The sequence below is a fragment of the Megalopta genalis genome, chromosome 1, assembly GCF_051020955.1.
Source record: "Megalopta genalis isolate 19385.01 chromosome 1, iyMegGena1_principal, whole genome shotgun sequence".
Classification (NCBI taxonomy): Eukaryota; Metazoa; Arthropoda; class Insecta; order Hymenoptera; family Halictidae; genus Megalopta; species Megalopta genalis.
The window spans coordinates 8,154,717-8,174,627 of NC_135013.1; the positions used below are offsets into that span (position 1 = coordinate 8,154,717).

Sequence of the window (19,911 nt, forward strand, 5' to 3'; positions counted from 1 at the left end):
CGAGAGATCCATTCGTAGGCCGCGCTATCAAAAGACGCTTTCGAACAAAAAGTATATGCGTAGCTCGGAGAGGAGCGTTCAGTTTCCTTAATAGACCCGTGGGCTAGTCTTTCCCGAGATCGTGCCGGCGCTTAACATGTTAATTCGAAAACGAGGAAGGGTGAACGAAAGAGCTTTCGTCGCAGCGGATCGGCCGTCCGGCTGCTTTTTTCCACGAGTTGAATGAGCGAGCACTGTCGACGACGGCCGCGTCTGCGTGTGTACATATTATACCGTGCGCGTAGGGTACACGGACGCGGCCGAGATAGAGGGAAAGAGCGAGCGAGAGAGAGAGAGAGGGAGGGAGGAAGGGAGAGCGCGAGCGAAAGAGAGAGAGAGAGACGCGGCCGCCTGTAGGGACGGGGGCCAGAGTTTCATCGCGCCCTCGGTACCATCTCGTCGTCCCAATGGCTCCCCTCCTGTCCTTCCACTCCCTTGACGGTCCCGCAGTACCTTTCCCCCACCACGCGCCGCCAGCAGCCCGGCACGTTAGGCCGGCCGGCGAGCCAGCCGGGTACCCCCAGTTCAAATCTAAACGCCGATCCGTCAGGACCAGCCTCGCGTGTCTCTGCTCGACTTTGGGCGCGCGTCGCGACACACTACACGGAACTACGTTATGGGCAACATCGCCGGGGGCTCGAAGATCTTCCGACAGAATCGCCAACGGTCACCGGGAATGTCGCACTGATCCCGCTCGTTTGTCCGCTCCTTGTACTCGCGCGTCGTCGTCGTCCTGTCTTTCTCTCGCTTCCTTGGAAGAGCACACTGCTCGCGTTGTCGCGACGCGTGCACCCAAACCTATCCACCCCTTCGTCCCACACCGATAACAATCGATCATCTGTTTTACCGGTCGCCATCCATCTCTCTCTATCTGTCACTCTCTCTCTTCCTGTTTGGTCCAGAGAGCGAATGGTGCGTGTACGTGTGTGCGAAATACGCGTCTGCTGCCACGAGGAGGGTGCATTGTTACCGACAGAGACGGACAAAGACGGGAACACGTAGTTCTTATGTTTTCGCGAGCAACGTGGGAACCCGACCGCATTGTTGTAAGCACCGTGCATCGCCGGTAAGAGCCCCGTGCCCGCGACTATGATTGTCTAAGGATATCTCGGGCCACGTGTTTTCGTATACGAGTAATTATCGCGGCTCCCACCGAACGGACCCCGGCGCGCGCGCGTTCACGTCAGAAGAATCCCAACGATGGTTTACGGCGTAACCACGTGAAAACCGCGCTCGGAAAGACAGCGAGGAGGGTTCGAGAGATTCTTTCGGACCGAGACTCGGGCGACCGTACCGGCCAGAAAACCTGACCGCGAGTTTTCCTGGAACACTACCCCACGAGAGAATGGATGTAGTGTCGAATGGACTGCTCATGCCAGCGAAAGTACTGGATATTGGTGCCTACCACTCGTCATTCTATTCGCCGCCACCGACCGAGGCGTAAGTAACCTATATCTACAAATTTATCGGAGCGACGACAAACGGACCTCTGTCAAACTGTGACGGTCTATTGTCGAGCGCGAATTTTTCGGCAGAGATTAGATTAAACGGTGCCGGAGATACTCGATCGTTGAATCGGTCGATTTTAAATGTCCACTTTTCAAACACTTCGTAAGATCGTTAACATTAAACCTACCGCGGTCAAAGTGACCGTTTTCTTATTTTGCAAAGTTCCGAGAGACTCTCTCGTGGAGAACGCTTGAATAGGTTATATTATTCGAGCAAGTTTTATAATAAAAACTTTACAAATTCTAAATAAATTCGGTCTTCTCGCTTTTGCGAAGCGGTACATGCCAGTTAGTATTACTGCTTGGTAGGTTTAGTGTTAAATATTGCATTCGTGTTCTGCAGAAATTATTATTAATATTAATAATAATTTCGTTATTCGCAGAAAGTTATTTCATTTATTACGATTTCTTGTGAAGAAGTATCGTCGAGCAGGACCCGCGACGAACATAACGAACTGACAATTGATTGAACGTAACTTTAGTAGACAGTAGCGTCGAAAACTAATCGACATATTAACCCTTAACGGTCCAATGGCGCGGCAGAAATAAATAAAATCGTAAAAACCGGCTGGGAAACATTGGAAGAATAGGCACGATTGTTTCGATGAAAATATATCAAGGAAGTTTTATTTAAAAAATCTCTTCTCTATATTATATTATATTATATATTTATTATATTATATTATATCTCTTGTCTATATTTGACAGACAAATTTTCAGTAAAAAATTTCTCTTCGTCCGAAAGACGATATTAACATTTCTTTTAGACGTTTATTTTAAAAATCTCTTCTCTATATTATATTATATTATATCTCTACTCTATATTTGATACAAAAATTTTCAGTAAAAAATTTCTCTTCGTCCGAAAGAAAACAGTCTGAACTTCGGAGTGTGTAAACTGGAAATAAATAGTTTTGGTCCCGTAAGGGTTAAATGACCGTGGCAAAACTGCCGCAACGTTGAAGTCACGTGGTCCGTCTCGAATATTTTCGGCACGGTGCAATCGAACAACCGGCGTACGTATAAACAGGCTAGTCGGACGCGACGACATAAAAACTTGTACAACAACCGGCTGGTCAATCTATCCGAGATAAGGCCGCATCCTTTGATATCGACGCTGAAACGGAGACTTCCGTTGTTCGCTGGCCGGCGTTCCAGGACGTCCGTTGCGCGTCAGCTCTCTCTGGCACAGCAGCCGGCGGCGCAGCCGCGCGTTTGTTTTGCGAAACCGAAACCGATCCGCGCGCGAATTGTGTGCCGGCTCGTTAACGGGCGTGACAGCTCGCGCGAGATAAACTCGAGGAGCGTGGTGAATTTGAATAAACGCGATAACCTCGCAACCTGGCCTGGGAACCTGTTCGAGCCGCCCGGGAAACGAGATTGGAGAACGATCTCGCCGTTGGCGTCTTCTCCGCGGGAACCTTTTGTTTCCTGTATGTCGAACGAACGACCGGAGTCCGATTCGCCGTGTCGCGTGGAATTTTTAACGGGTCGATTTAATCGGGGAACACGATCTTAACGAACTCGTTACACGAGTCGCGCGCACCCGTGATATAATTCGTGACCGCTCCGCCCCGGTGTACCGAAATTAGAAGTTTTGAGGTTAGAGCGTGACCCAGATTCTCAGGTAGCCGGACGAACTAACTCGTGATCGCGAACGTTCGCGATTCGTTTCTCGAGAACGTTGCTCGAAATGTGTTTCAAAATCATCTCGGACGAGAAGAATGGATTAACGTCGGTTATCGAAAACTAAATTGCAACTTGAATGGCTTCGCTTCAACTCTTCGCTCTTTGAACGAACTTAACCTTTAGGGGACCATAACTATTTATTTCCAGTATACACACTGCCAAAGTCCAGACTGTTTTCTTTCAGACGAAGAGAAATTTTTTACTGAAAATTTTTCTATCAAATATAGAGAAGAGATATAATATAATATAATAAATATATAATAAAAATAAATATAATAATATAATAAAATATATTTATTATATAAAAATATAATAAAATAATATAATAAATATATAATATAATATAGAGAAGCGATTTTTTAAATAAAACTTCCTTGATATATTTTCATCGAAACAATCGTGCCTATTATTCCAGTGTTTCCCGCAAGTTTTTACGGTTTTATTGATTTCTGCCGCGTGTACGGCGGCATTGGACCGTTAAAGGTCCAAAAGGACCCGTCTTGTACGGTGTTCGAACGAACCTCTGCTTTAGGACGCTGTACGAGGGTTTGTACCAGGGTTTTCCACAATTCTCTGACCACGTTACAGAAACACGGTATTATCTGTACCTCGTAAATATAATTTCTGTCGTGACAAACTAGTTTCCCGACCTTTGCGCAATGGAGGACCATCTGCACAATTAGGTTCGAAGGCCCCTGGAGCCTCGAAAATGCGTACAATTGAGCCACTGTAAATCTCCTTCGACGTAAATCCTTGAAGCGTAAGAATAAAGAAGTACGTCCCCGAGAGTACATCTCGTAGATAATTGCAACGTTGGGTTAGGTCGAGTCGTTAATATTTTCGTCATATGTAACTACTATGGTAATAATATGGTTATGGTTATTCTATCGAAATATTAGGAAAATTTGGAAATTTTGTGACAAATAAATATGGGTTCGCTTAACATGTTTGTATCAGTATTTACAAAAATTACATGTTAAAACGAATGTTCTACGCATACATGCGGAATGCTATTTCCATATGTAACTACTATTTCAAAGAAATGTTTATTTGTCAAATTCTGCACGAGCACGAGAAGGTAAAAATATTTATAGTTCAAAAATCGATCTTTTCCAAGCCCTTGATAAATTACAATTTCGTTGGAATGCTTCAAGTTTAAAACATAAATTAAAAACAAAATACTCGTACTACATTCTCTCTATTTCTCCCTTATTCTGCAACATTTCAGCTTCAACGCTAAATTAACGGAGCGCTAGAAGCAGCCGTTTTATATTACTTTATAAAAGTAACAATAATATTATTACAATTTTTATAATATTTGCCACAAGCAACACATATACGGTAATGTCTCTCTAATCGATGCTACTTTTATAGTTCTCTTCGTTAACGAATCGTGCAGATTCGAAACTATGTGCAATAAATACTGCATAATTTTCCTTCAGCTTGTAAACAAAAATGAACAATTTGGGGAGAGAAGATGCGATTATTCGAGCCTCGCGGCTCATTTTTATAGTCGCCTATTGTGAACAATTATAAAAACGAGCCGCAAGGCTCGAACAATCGTATCTCCACTTCCCAAATTGTCCATTTTAGTGGACAATCCGAGCGTCAGTAAGGGAGACATTACTGTATCGAATAAACAATAAGCGTACCTTTACAATCTGAAATAATCGCGAATTAAACTAGTCTCCAGACCTTCGCGCAATGAAGCACCATCTGTACAATTAGGTTCGAAGGTCCCTGGAGCCTCGAAAATAAATACAATTGAGCAACTGTAAATCTACTTCGACGTAAATCCTTGAAGCGTAAGAATAAATAAGTGTACGTCCCCGAGAGTACATCTCGTAGATAATTCCAACGTTGGGTTAGGTCGAGTCGTTAATCTTTTTTCGTCAAGTGTACACAGCGACGACCCCCGTGGTTCTTCTCCCATTGGGATCGTGTAAAAGGCCGCTGTAAAAGCTCCGAACAGCTGTTTCAAAATAACTCGGCAAAATTTTCTTTTCGAAATTACGGCCTGTAGCGCCGGCTACCTGGAACTACCAGTCGCAGTCATAATAGCTGTCCGCAACGCTACCGTTACCCCAGGCTTGTATCATAGGACCGCGGCGGACAGCTATTATGACATCTTTCGAAAAACAGTTCGTAACACGCTTCGATGGAATAATATCGCGGTCCAATATGCGCGTTAGCTACATGGAAATTCGTCGGGCAGTTGTACCAGGATTCTTTCGAAGAACACGGTCTACGCGAGCCAAGTCCCATTCGACGATCCGAAGAGACCCGATATCGCTGTAAATGTTCTTAAATGTTCTTCAATCTTCTTCGGGTTTCGTAGAGTCCCGTTTCCGGCCATTGCGTTCTCAAAGACAGGACGGACGGACGGTATTTTTAAAAAGTCACCCAGTAGGTTGCGGGGCCCCGAACGGTCCGAGGCCTGGAGCCAGGGCGCGGGGTGGGGTGGGGGGAAGCGAGACAAACACGCCGGGCAGGCAGAAAAGAAAAGCAGCGGGCACCTCCGAAGGAAGAGAGGCATCCTTCGGCTATCCCTTGTTGTTGCCTAGCAGATATCCCGCTCGAGGCTCGTTTATCGGCCCGGCCGGAGCCGGGAGCCGGGAGGGAAACGACTCTCTCGGCCCGTATATCCCGGCCTCTCTCGCAGGTCTACAGCCCGGCTCGACCCGTCCCCGACTAAGGAGATTTAAACCCGGTTTTCAGATCGAACCCGTTGAGAATTCCCCTGTCGTTTATTTCGTTTGCCGGCAGACCGGGTCCGCGCGCGTCTCTCTGTCCTTTAACTGGCCGCCTCGGCGAGCCGCGCCGGCGCATTCACTATTTTCTGAATTGCCTTAATTTGGACCGTATTGTCCGCACACGTAGCGCGCGTACGTTACATATTCAGTGGTCATTAGTCAAATGTCGTCGTCGTCGTCGTCGTTGTTGTCGCCGCGCGCCGACCGTTCCGGAATCCGCGCTAAATATTGGCCCGGCGCATAGCAAATCGGCGATCGCCATTCGTGTTGGCTCGATGCAATGAAGAAAAAAAGCAACAACTGCTGCCGCTGGTGTCTGGCATAACCGCGCCGCGACGATGTATTGGGTCGGGGAATAAGTTCGTAGCGATTTTATCAAGCAATTTGAAGGCGATTTTCTTTGTTGTTTTCGTTAAGCTCGTGAGGCAACCCAGGCTCCCAATTTTCGGCAAATACCATTGGATGATGATGATTGAGAATCGTTTTATGATCGCAGTTCATTTTTTCGGCCAATTCGCGACTTGTTCGGTGACCGTCCTCCTTCAAAAGTGCTTCGAGACGCTCTTCGTCGAATTCAGAAGGTCTTCCGCTGCGGGACCATTCGTCGACGTCAAAATCGCCATTTTTGAACTTCGCAAACCATTTCCGGTGCTGTAGCACTCGCCTATGACAACTTCTTCGTATACGTTGCAAATGTCCCGGGTTGCTTCGGCAGCTTTTTTTGACCTCGATGAAAAGCGAAGAAGAGAAGCTGTCGAAAATGTTGCTTTTTTACCTCCTGGATATTCCATTTCTAAGCCTGAAAAGTAATAACAAACTAAATTACTCGAAAAGACGAATAACACGGTTTTGTAGAGCAAAATATTATATATATATTAAATATTATATATTTAAAATATTATTAAATTTGAATATTATACACTTTGTCGAACAGCAAAGAGTCGTCGTAAAATAAAAGAAAATATAACAAACGCTACCAACTTATTCCCCAACCTAATAGTTAAGATTCATTTCTGAAGAGTTGCTATTTTGCTTTTGATCGATATTTATTTCTAATCTGCTTAAAATACTGTGTTAGCTACAACGTTTTATTGCAGGCTTTAAGATTTAATTTCTGTTGATCGAATCGAGATTCCCCAACCTAATATTGGGTTGGCAACTAAGTAATTGCCGATTTGTTCAATGAAATAAAAATTTTTTTTTTACTTGGAACGAAGTTTATAATCTGTAATGTATTTTCCATTTTGTTCGATGACCTTTTGCCGTCTCTCTGACAACTTGTAAATTCCACGCTCATAGAAAGTCTGATCCTTCTCGGCCAAAAACTGAGTTAAGTGAGATTTTACAGCGTCGTCATCGTTAAAAGTTTTACCACGAAGGGAGTTGTCCAGGGATCGAAATAAGTGGTAATCCGATGGCGCGAGATCAGGGCTATATGGTGGGTGTAACATCAATTCCCAACCAATATCCATCAATTTTTGCCGAGTGGACAAAGACGTGTGCGGCCTAGCATTGTCCCGGTGAAAAATGACACCTTTACAATTGACCAATTCTGGTCGCTTTTCCTTGACCGCTGCATTCAATCTGTCCAGTTGCTAACATTCACGGATAATAAAAAATAACATAATAATAATAATAATAATTTTATATATATATAATATAATATAAATTTATATATTAAATAAATTTAATAATACTCTTTGTAAAGAGTATCCCACTAACCGAACGATCTCCCAGTTAACGGGCACAAAAATCCGAAGTCCCACAACGAATACAATTACAAATCCGATTTACATCGAGACAGATATTCCGATGTAATTTAATGCTGGAATCGCTGAACTCGCTCGAATAAGCTAATTCATAGCAGATGATAATAACCAGTCACGACGAGGACGCTAAGATATCGGCTTAATTTATGTTAATAAACAGCATAACTGCTGTTATGCGGTTATGCATAAATTAATAACAATAATAAACATAAATTAGTTATAGTATTAGTTATATAATGACTAATTAGTTATATAGTTAATAACTAATATAGTTAATATAGTTAACATAAATTAATAACAATAATAAACATAAATTAGTTATAGTATTAGTTATATAATGACTAATTAGTTATATAGTTAATAACTAATATAGTTAATATAGTTAACATAAATTAATAACAATAATAAACATAAATTAGTTATAGTATTAGTTATATAATGACTAATTAGTTATATAGTTAATAACTAATATAGTTAATATAGTTAACATAAATTAATAACAATAATAAACATACATTAGTTATAGTATTAGTTATATAGTTAATAACTAATTAGTTATATAGTTAACAAATTAATAACAATAATAAACATAAATTAGTTACAGTATTAGTTATATAGTTAATAACTAATATAGTTAATGTAGCTAATAACTAATTAGTTATATAGTTAACATAAATGAATAATAATAATAAATGTAACAGCATAACAGCAGTTATACTGTTACATTCCGGTAGTGCCCCATTCATAATCGATTACTTTTCGCGGAACGTCCGTACGTTGACAAATCCCGAATGTAACAATGTCGGCGACGGTGGTTGAGAAAGCCCCTTCCCGTGCAGATCACAGGACCCGATAGCCCGGCGTCGTTATCCTGCGAGACTTCGCCGAATAGAGGGGAATAGAGCGAGGAAAAAAGTCGATCTGGTAAATCGAGATTCCAGGCCCGTCGAACACGCGGAATCACGGCGAAGAAAAAAGGAAAGCATCATCAAGGCCGCCACGGAGAGGCAACAAAGACCCGGGGCTCCGTTGAATTTTTTAAGACTTCGCACCTAGGCGAGATCCTGGGAAGCTGAAAGAGAACTCTCGAAAGCGTTGAAACGCGGAAACCGAGGAATTGCAACGAGTCCTGCGAAACACGTGGCCGGTTCGCAAACATTACTCCGCGCGAGTCGACGATCTCTCTCTCCCCCCCGGCCCCCACCCTTCCATTCTCGCTCTCTCTCTCTCTCTCTCTCTCTCTCTCTCTCTCTCTCTCTCTCTCTCTCTCTCTCTCTCTCTGTCGTGGTCTCGAGACGCACAGTGGGGCGAAGTGTCAAAGTTGTGTCGAAATGAAAGAACTTTTGATAGAAATGAGATAAAGCAATCCTATTTTTTTTTACGTTGAAGCAGAATAAGGGAAAAATAGAGAGACTGTACCATGGCTGAAATAATGCCAGTTTCATCTAATTTTTGTGTTATTACAATGTGTTTTACGTAACATTACGGTTTCTTTTTAATATAGTAGGTGATTCCTTACAATACATTCAGTATATGATATAATTTTTATTAATATGGTTATTCTATCGATATTAGAAAAATTTGGAAATTTTGTGACAAATAAATATGGGTTCGCTTAACATGTTTGTATCAGTATTTACAAAAATTACATGTTAAAACGAATGTTATATGCATACATGCGGAATGCTATTTCCATATGTAACTACTATTTCAAAGAAATGTTTATTTGTTAAATTCTGTACGAGCACGAGAAGGTAAAAATATTTATAGTTCAAAAATCTATCTTTCCCAAGCCCTTGATAAATTACAATTTCGTTGCAATACTTCAAGTTTAAAACATAAATTAAAAACAAAATACTCGTACTACATTCTCTCTATTTCTCCCTTATTCTGCAACATTTCAGCTTCAACGCTAAATTAACGGAGCGCTAGAAGCAGCCGTTTTATATTACTTTATAAAAGAGACAATAATATTATTACAATTTTTATAATATTTGTCACAAGCAACACGTATACAGTAATGTCTCTCTAATAGATGCTACTTTTATAGTTCTCTTCGTTAACGAATCATGCAGATTCGAAACTATATACGATAAATACTGCATAATTTTCCTTCAGCTTGTAAACAAAAATGAACAACTTGGGGAGAGAAGATGCGATTATTCGAGCCTCGCGCGGCTCATTTTTATAGTAGCCTATTGTGAACAATTATAAAAACGAGCCGCAAGGCTCGAACAATCGTATCCCCAGTTCCCAAATAATCCATTTTAGTGGACAATCTGAGCGTCAGTAAGGGAGACATTACTGTAGTCTTTGCGAGAGAAACAAGATTAGCTGCCCATTTACAGTAATGTCTCTCTAATTGACGCCCAGATTGCGCACAAAATTGTACAATTTGGGAAGAGAGAATTATAGTTATAAATTGTCCACAATTATAAAAACGAACCGCAAGGCTCAAACAATCGTATCCCCACTTTCCAAATTGTCCATTTCAGTGGACAATCTGAGCGTCAGTAAGGGAGACATTACTGTATCGAGTAAACAATAAGCGTACCTTTACAATCTGAAATAATCGCGAATTAAAAAATTCGTCGTCTCGACGGGATTTTGAACCTAGACGTCAACGTGAAAAGCGATCGTCGCTTTCTCTCGTCTCAATGAAAAGTTCTTTGTTTTTTCGACACAACTTCTTGCGGCAACTTTGGGCCGCTGCGCGGCGCAAGAATTTCGCGGAGGCGAAAGAATAGATAGAGATAGGAAAGGACGAGAGCAGCAGCCGGGTCCGCAGGAGAGGCTGGCCAAGTTTCAAGGCGAATCCGCGCGTTTCGGAGTCTCGAGGGTCGTCGGCACGTGTTTATGGCTCAGCAAAGGCCTTCATCTCGGCCGCGTGGTTCCACGATTTCCATGGAAATCTATCTCCGCCGATCTTCGCGGCTACGCTGCTTCTGCTCTTTCTCAACGCCAGGATGCTACTCGCGACAAGCGGAATAGGACAGGAAACACGTGATTGGGTTTCTTAGCGACGCGGTTACGGATTTATTGGTTGCCAAGGGGAAATCCATTGTCGAGGTTTCGCGATTGATCGTTGTCTCGCGACAATGCTCGCGCGATCGAACTGCTCGCAGCTGTGTTCGCCACTGCGCACTGCGGGAATGACTTCGTTTCTTCGCTCGAGTTTGTCGGCCTTCCTTTGACGATCTCGAACCGCGGTCATTCTTGACAAAAGCACCGACAATGAGCTGCTTAGGATCGTTTTTTTTTAATTTCATTGATCAGCATTGTTCAATATGTTCTTTTTTTTAAGTACTCTTTTTGGAAGCGGTGTTTTTTTAAAAAATAGATCTCGCGCGTTCGGACACGTGAAAATCGAAATTAGAAATAATATAATTATATTAATAATAATGAGAAATAATATATTAATATAAAATAATATATTAATAATTAGAAATAATAAATAAATGACCATAAGTACTGTCTCCCTTATTGACGTTCAGATTGTGTTCGAAAATGGACAATTTGGGAAGAGAAGATACGATTATTTGAGCCTTGCAGCTCGTTTTTATAGCTAGACAATTCGTAACTATAATAAATGAACCACAAGGATCGAATAATTGTATCTTCTCTATCTAAATTGTCAATTTTTGTAGACAATCTGAGCGTCAATTAGCGAGACATTACTGTATTTGGTTACATTTTTGTCAAAATGGTTTGTTTTTTGTATTAGCTGGGCTAAGAGGAGACAATAGAGAAAAGAATTTCTCTTACCAATGGTCTTCACGGTTTTGTATGTCATCTATTCATTTTTGTAATAAATAGTTACTGTCGGCTATTCATTTATTATTGCTTATCTATTTTATATTTTTATTTAAGCGAAACGTACTTTTTAATTATACCAGTAATTCCTAAAATATCTGGCACATTTATATTACGAGCCTGAGTCAAAGTCGATAAAATTCTCTAAAAAAAAAAGAGTTCTCTCCTATTAGCATCTTCGATAATTCTACAATTTATCCAACAAAACTCAAGCATAAACACGTTAAAAATCCACGCGATTCGAACAAGGATCTTCCACAATCGTATCGAAATGAACATAAAGATCTCATTTGTATAGTAATCGCGAAAGGAACGACTAACATTTACAGTAATGTCTCTCTAATTGATGCTCAGATTGTCCACGGAAATGGACAATTTGGGAAGAGAAGATACGATTATTCGAGCCTTGCGGTTTGTTTTTATAGTTACGAATTGTCAACAATTATAAAAATGACCCGCAAGGCTCGAATAATCGTATCTCCTCTCCCAAAATTGCCCATTTTTCTGCACAATCTGAGCGTCAATTAGGGAGACATTACTGTACATCTTGATATATAGATGTATAATATTATTATATAATATATATTATATAATATTATGATATATAATATTATGATATATAATATTATTAATATTAGATGTATAATATTAACCCTTTGCACTCGAGTGATGACTCCGGGACACCATTAAAATTGTTACATCACGCTCCAAGATAATTGTTATATTATAAAAGTTTGTTAAAAGTCTAATCGTTGTACGAGTCTATAAGACTATAAACTTCCTGTGCATAAAATGCACTTTGTCATATAAAATTGGAAATACCATAAGTCAGAAAAATTATTTTTAAAATTACAGTTAAAATGGCTTCGAGTGCAAAAAAGGGTTAAAATTGTAAGTTTTGTACTAATAATCTCCAAGATAATTTTTATATTATAAAAGTTTGTTAAAAGTCTTGTTAAAGTCTAATTGTTAAAAATCTAATCGTTGTACGAGTCTATAAGACAATAAATTTCACGTCCATAAAATTTACTTTATCATATAAAATTGGAAAATACCGCGAGTCAGAAAAATGACTTTAGATTTCCCGTTAAAACGGCTTCGAGCGCAAAGGTTCAACCATCGCGAAGAGCAGTTTTCTAGCGACGCTCGTCCCAGTTTCCATCTGTACACGTCACCGAAGCAAGGCGTGAACCGGAAAAGCCGAGTTAACTGGTTAGGTTGCAGCCAACAGTCGCGTTTGATTAGCACGATTAGAGACAATTCGAGACGTTAGAACAGAAGCTCTCGAGTCGGCGAGAAATCGAGCCGGTTGTCCGGCGAGTTTCTCCGAGGACGGAATCGTCGAACGAAACGTGCGACTACAATGACAAAAGTAGAAAGAAGAGACGATCCCGAGGCTTTTCGCGCGCGGCGTGTGGTCGTGTGTTCCCGAAGGGAAGAAACCGTTCCCGCGGGAGTAGCGGTAAACTTAGAAGGCTCCCGCAGTACTCTAATTTTAGAGGAACTGCGAGACGACGGGGAGGACCGCGGTGGTACAACAATGCCCGCTCCCGGGGCGATCCGGCGGGTCCCATGATGGCGACGGGCCCCGTGGGTCTAGAGATAACGTTCGAGAGATCCTCCGTCGTCGCTCTGCATTCCTGTCGGACACGAGACCCGTGGTGTCCGGGCTTTTAAATTCGCAACACTGGCTCGGCCTGCCGCGTCCTCTCCGGTTGACAATTAAATAACCGTTTCGGCAGCTGCGCTTCTTTTAAAGGCTTCGCGACGGACAATGACGCGAGCCAAGCCACCACGTGACGGAATAGAGAGCACCCTAAGACGCGCCTCGTCGGCTAACAAACATTCCCGTACGAGGGATTCCAGTTTGCTGCGACGAGATTCGCGAGGAATCCCCTCGAGGAAGTCTCCCCCCGGGAAGATGGGGCCACCTTTATCCCGGCTCTCTCTCTCTCTCTCTCTCTCTCTCTCTCTCTCTCTCTCTTTCTCTTTCTTTCTCTCAGTCGCAGTCTCTCAGACTCTCCTTCTCCTCGTGCTTAGTACCGTTCTCCTCTTCCCGTCGCATGTCGTATCATTATTTCCGATGCCGGGTTCTCGGTACACTCGTCGCTCTCTCTGTCTCTCTCGCTCTCGAGGGTCGGCGACGCCGATCGTCGGGGTGCACAAGGGCGAGCCTGATTTCCAGCATCTGCTCCAGTCAAGAAAGACCACAGTCTGGAACGACTTTGACGATATGTATAGCGAAGCCTTTGCATGCCTTCTTTCTCGCGTTCTCTCTCTCGCTCTCTCTTGCTGCCGTCTGCGACGCCTTCTTATATTCCATTGAGTCTTCCAAAAGCACCGGAGCATATGTTTTCGAATTGTTCGCTCGCTCGGGGGACGGCTAAATGATAGACTGACGCTGCTTTTAGCTCAACAGCGACACGATCGATTCTAATGATCTCTCTCTCTCTCTCTCTCTCTCTCTCTCTCTCTCTCTCTCTCTCTCTCTCTTCTTTCTCTCTTTTCTTCTTCTTTCTTTCTCCGACGGTCTCGAGTACCGATCTTCCTTCCACGAGAGATTCTACAGGGTGTTCCCAGGTTGAATCGCCAAACTTTCGACTTGGATTTAGCACCCTGAGACGAACAAGTTTTGTCTCCAAAATGTGCTCGGAAATGTTTCCCACAAGAGATATTTACGGTCGGATCTCGCTTGGATAACCAAATGATCTCGGATAACGTGGAAGAATCGATGAATATTCGTAAGTCGTAGTCGTTCGTCCCGAGTTTATGCGATTTTATGTTTTATATGGAAGTACGAAGGAATTTAAATTAATTAAATTGTTAGGAATTTTGCTTTTCGCAATGACGTTTATAAAATGAAATATAGAAATGGAATATAAAATTAATTGTAGGCTTTGGTGTGTAGCTTTGTCGTGTCGCTAGTTCATGCGATTTTATATTATATTATATTTTAATTAATTATATTATTATATTTAATTTAATTATATTATATTAAATATATTTATATTATATTTTATGGGGTGAGTGGGATGATAAGAAATGTTGTTTTCCACAATGACGTTTATAAAATCAAAATGATCGTAGACTTTGGTTCTATGTACATATCGAGTTCGTGCGATTTTATTTTATATAAAAGTATGAAAGAATTTTGCATTTCACAATGATGTTTATAAAATCAAACTTTAGTCAAGAAATATTTCTTGAACAAATTTTCATTCGAAATATTTCTCGAATAAATTTTTACTCGGAACTTTATTCGAAGAGATGATTTATTAGAATGTTATTGTTTACAAAATCAAATTTCAGTCAAGAAATATTTCGAATGAATTCTTCGAATAAAAATTTATTCGAGAAATAATTCGAACATTAATTATAATTCCAGAAATATTTCGGATAAGCTCTTCGACTAAAATTAAATTCGAGGATTATTGGGAACAAAAATTATTCGAAGAGATGATTTATTAGAATTAGAATGTGTGTTATCGTTCATAAAATCAAATTTCAGTCAAGAAATATTTCGAATAAAAAAGTATTCGAAATATTTCGCGAACAAATTTGTATTCCAGATTTTATTCCGAAGAGATGATTTATTAGAACTAGAATTTTATTGTTTATAAAATGAAATTTCAGTCAAGAAATATTTCTCGAACAAATTTTTATCCGAGATTTTATTCCGAAGAGATGATTTATTAGAATTAGAATTTTATTGTTTATAAAATGAAATTTCAGTCAAGAAATATTTCTCGAACAAATTTTTATCCGAGATTTTATTCCGAAGAGATGATTTATTAGAACTAGAATTTTATTGTTTATAAAATCAAATTTTATTCAGTCAAGAAATATTTCGAATAAAAATTTATTCGAGAAATAATTCGAATATTAATTACAATTCCAGAAATATTTCGGATAAGCTCTTCGACTAAAATTAAACTCGAGAAATATTAGGAACAAAAATTCGTTCGAATAATAGCCCGAGTAAATTCGTCGATATACATATAAAACGTTATTCGATAATGTCCAACTCTGGACAACAGTTCCCGAGGGGCAGAGAGAACGGGCGCACACACACATTTGCTTTTCACCCTCCCAGTTTTCAATTAACAGCGATGACCGACTCTAGCGAGTCATATCGGCAGCTTCCACCCCGTTTGTTCATCATCGTGACAGGGGCACGGCGGGTCCGGTCAGGGGCCGATGGAGCCGGGATTGGTCTCCGGTGGGCCCTCTAATCAGCCGGCATTAGCAAGGTGTGCTCGGATAGGATCGTATCGGGGCGCTCTCTTTTCGGATCGTCTCGCGCTAGATCGACCGGCCGATTCCCCCGATTCCCACGGTAGGAATTAAAGATTCACGATGGAGAAACTACCCATCGCACTTGTCATGGGAACGAGCACCGGGTGGCTCCTCGCTCGATTTACAATTGGTCGCCGGCCGCGTTCGCCGCGGGGTCGAGGCGTGGCGCGACAAGCACCTCGAGAACCCGAGGGGGATGAACCACCATATCCGAGGGGCCTCTCACTTTCTCTCCCTCTCTCTCTCGCGCGCGCACTCTCTCGTGCGCTCTCTCTCGCACTCGCTCTCTCTCTCTCTCGCACTCGCGCTCTCTCTCTCTCTCTCTTTCGTGCGCGCTCTCTCGCTCTCTCTTGCTCGCTCGCTCGCCAACCCCTAGTTTTTGTATTATTTTTTTTTTCGCCTCGCCGCGACGCACCCGGAGGGGCTGCCGGGAATTTCCCTTGCTTACCTTGCCCGGGACACGCCGCTTTCGAGTGACATATGCGCGCGACGCGTCGGGGTTGCTTAGTCGGTCAGGCCGGCGGAGAGGATATTAGGAAGACAATGACGCTATTAGCGAGGGGCTGGCGCGATCCTCGCCTTCACGGCTGTGCGAGTAATGTTCCACACCGGCGGAGTGGAATTTTCGGTGATATTTGTTGGCCGTATTATTATTTTTAATAATATATATAATTAATAATAAATATAATAATATATAATTAATAATAAATTTAATAATATATAATAATATAATATATAATTGATAATAAATTTAATAATATATAATAATATAATATATAATTGATAATAAATTTAATAATATATAATAATATAATATATAATTGATAATAAATTTAATAATATATAATAATATAATATATAATTGATAATAAATTTAATAATATATAATAATATAATATATAATTAATAATAAATTTAATAATATATAATAATATAATATATAATTAATAATAAATTTAATAATAAATATAATTATTTTTGTATTGGAACATTTTTAATTTATAGGTTCGGTTAGAAAAAATCAAATCAGTATTTCTCTCCAAAAGAAAATTCCCCGAACTCTTGAAATATCTGTTAATAACTCGGCCAACTTCCGAATTAGCACGTCCAATAAATTTTTGATCGCTTGCCGTACCATTTTCTTCATAGTCTCGATAATTAGAAGTCTTTCGATTGTGATGATTCCTAAGAAGAAAAAAGACAATTTATATGTATTTATTATTATATTTTATTATTTTTATTATATATTTTTATATATATTTACTATTTACATATTATATTTATCGCGTGTCTACGTTCACCGAAACGTTTGAATATCGATGACAAGAAATCGGAATTATATTCGGACTAAAAAGAACGGATTATTCGCACTTAATATAATAATATTTTGATAATAATTCGTACTTAACAGGTTATTACTAGAAATCTCTATCACGTATCAGACTCGTCGAAGTATATGGCAAGGGGTTAAAATCTCTAGGAAATCGTTGCAATGAGTTGCAAGGATCGAATTCGCAATGCTCCTCTTCCCAAAATTGTCCATTTTTGTGGACAATCCGAGCATCAATTAGGGAGACATTATTGTACTTCTATTTTCATTATCAATTACAGCAATGCTAAATTCCTCGCTGGCTACATAAAAGACTTAATAATTAGATTAATATATTATTATTATTATTATTATTATTATTATAATATATTATTATATATATTATATTATTATTATTATTATATATTATTATTATTATATATTATTATATATATTATATTATTATTATAAAAGACTTATTAATATCACAATAATATGTAACTTATTTCAATAATGACAAAAATTCCACGGTGTAGTCTAGAGACGAATCACAGGCTTACAAGGGTTCGAGTCGAGGGCGCGAGACGATGGGGATCGCATGGGATCCCGTGTGTGTTCCGTAGCGTCGCGGAAGCGGAGGATTCGTAAAAATCGGCGGGTTCTGCCCGGCGACCGGGGAGGAAGAGAGGGACACGTAGCTAGGACATGAGGCGATCGGGGGAACACGTGCATCCTCGACTACACGTGCATCCACATGCATGCGTCATAGGAGCGGGTGCGCATGCTCGGGGAGGGTTCTATCGGAGGGGAAGTTTGGCAGTGCGAGGGCATCGAGGCAGGTGGTAGCCAGATGTCTCTCGTAAGGACTTCTACCCTGATGTCGTTGCCTGGCAAAGGCTCTCTCTCTCTCCCCGTTCTATGGCGGTGCGTGCACGCCTCGCGTTCGCGCGAGTACCAGTACAGTACTCGTAAACCTACGTACAGGGTGTCCGAAAAATGTCAGCCCTCGGAAGAGATCAATTTCTGAAGTCATTTCGAGGAGCTTCTTGCCGAGCGGAAATCTTATCCGCGACATTGTCGACGAGTTATTAACGAAAAATTCGGACCAATCGGAGGACGAGTAGCGACGACGCTCTGTCGCGCAGTGAGTCGCGTCAAGGTTGAAGAACTTTTGATAGAAATGAGATGGAGATGGATGATCGATTTTTTAGGTTAAAGATGAGATATTGTAGCGTAAGGGGAAGAATAGGGAGAATGTACAGTGGATTTTCGTTAATAACTCGTCGACGATGCCGTAGAGGACATTTTTGACGAGGAGAATGTTATTTCAAGAGGAAAGGAAGAAATCATCCCTTCGAGGGTTTTTGATATTTTTGGGACACCGTGTATGCTCTGTCTACTAGGACCTATTCCACCCTATGCTCGCGTCTCGTTTCCAGGCGTCGAATTGATCCGTGTCTCGTTCTCCCCCCTTTGCGTCGCGTGATAAGTCCTCTACCAGAATTCGGTGTTTCTGTCAGAGAGAGAGAGAGAGAGAGAGAGAGAGAGCGAGAGAGCAAGAGCGAAAGAGAGAGAAGAGAGAGCGAAAGAGAGAGAAGAGAGAGCGAAAGAAAGAGAAGAGAGAGCGAGAGAGCGAAAGAAAAAGAAGAGAGAGCGAGAGGGAGAGAAGAGAGAGCGAAAGAGAGAGAAGAGAGAGCGAAAGAAAGAGAAGAGAGAGCGAGAGAGCGAGAGAAAAAGAAGAGAGAGCGAAAGAGAGTGAAGAGAGAGCGAGAGGGAGAGAAGAGAGAGCGAAAGAAAGAGAAGAGAGAGCGAGAGAGCGAAAGAAAAAGAAGAGAGAGCGAAAGAGAGAGAAGGGAGAGTGAAGAGAGAGCGAGAGGGAGAGAAGAGAGAGCGAATGAAAAAAAAGAAAGAGAGAGAGAACCGATCGTTGGTTCGGCCGCAAAGAAACGCCGTGACGAACGGCCGTCTAATTGGACACGAGATTCTTATCTCCACGGAATTTTTATGATGGAATTAGAAATCAGACGCGTCGCGGTGCTACCTACTGGAGAATTCTTTTTCACGTTTTCGATTCTAATTCGGCGGTCGAACAGCCGTCGATTTTTAGCGAGTTGATAGCCGCGTGAAAATGGCTACAGGGAGCACCATGGAGGGTGGACGTAGCTATCGATCTATGGAAAATAGAAGATACATAATGACTTTGTGTTTGGTAGGCTGCAGATGGTTACACAAAGTAAAATTTATTCGTAGACAATTATTTTTGTTCTTAGTCGTTTTAACTGGAAACGAGATATCACGAGATAATGTTTTTTTAAGAAGTTGATAAGATTATGTTTTTTTCAACAAGAACTACTAGATTGCATAAAATCAGCAATCTAGTGACCGGTAAAGAATTTTAGTTTGTATAATTATTAATTTTCTTTTGGAACACGGGAAATGTTTACTAAGTCATTCATACTTGGGACAATTATGCATTTTAACACTAAAAATTACCAAATAAGTCAAAATGGCTCGTCTCTGATCTTTCTTTCATATTTATTGAAAAGATATATGTAAAAAATATATATAAATTAATATATAATTAAAAAAATAATAAAAAATTAATTAAATTTAATATAATTAATACATATAAATGATCTTATGTATATATAAAAATCTTTCTGTAGGATACGTTTCTATGGACTTCTTCATTGAAGCATGTACTATAATAGAAATCGCACAAAATTTGAGTAAAT

At 40.7% G+C, this 19,911-nt stretch overlaps 1 protein-coding gene across 2 annotated transcripts in view; it reads left to right on the forward strand.

Moving 5' to 3' along the window:
- The window catches only part of Myb (proto-oncogene like protein Myb), a 116,655-nt gene that overhangs the window by 41,778 nt on the left and 54,966 nt on the right, over positions 1 to 19,911 (forward strand). Inside the window, exon 1 of one of the 2 annotated variants that reach the window (XM_033484436.2) lies at positions 554 to 1,479. The exons of the other annotated variant lie outside the window; for it this stretch is intronic. Coding sequence (XP_033340327.1) covers positions 1,385 to 1,479 — 95 coding nt within the window. The 5' untranslated portion in view covers positions 554 to 1,384. Of the gene's footprint in view, positions 1 to 553; positions 1,480 to 19,911 lie in introns of those variants that run through there. 2 annotated transcript variants of the gene reach the window in all.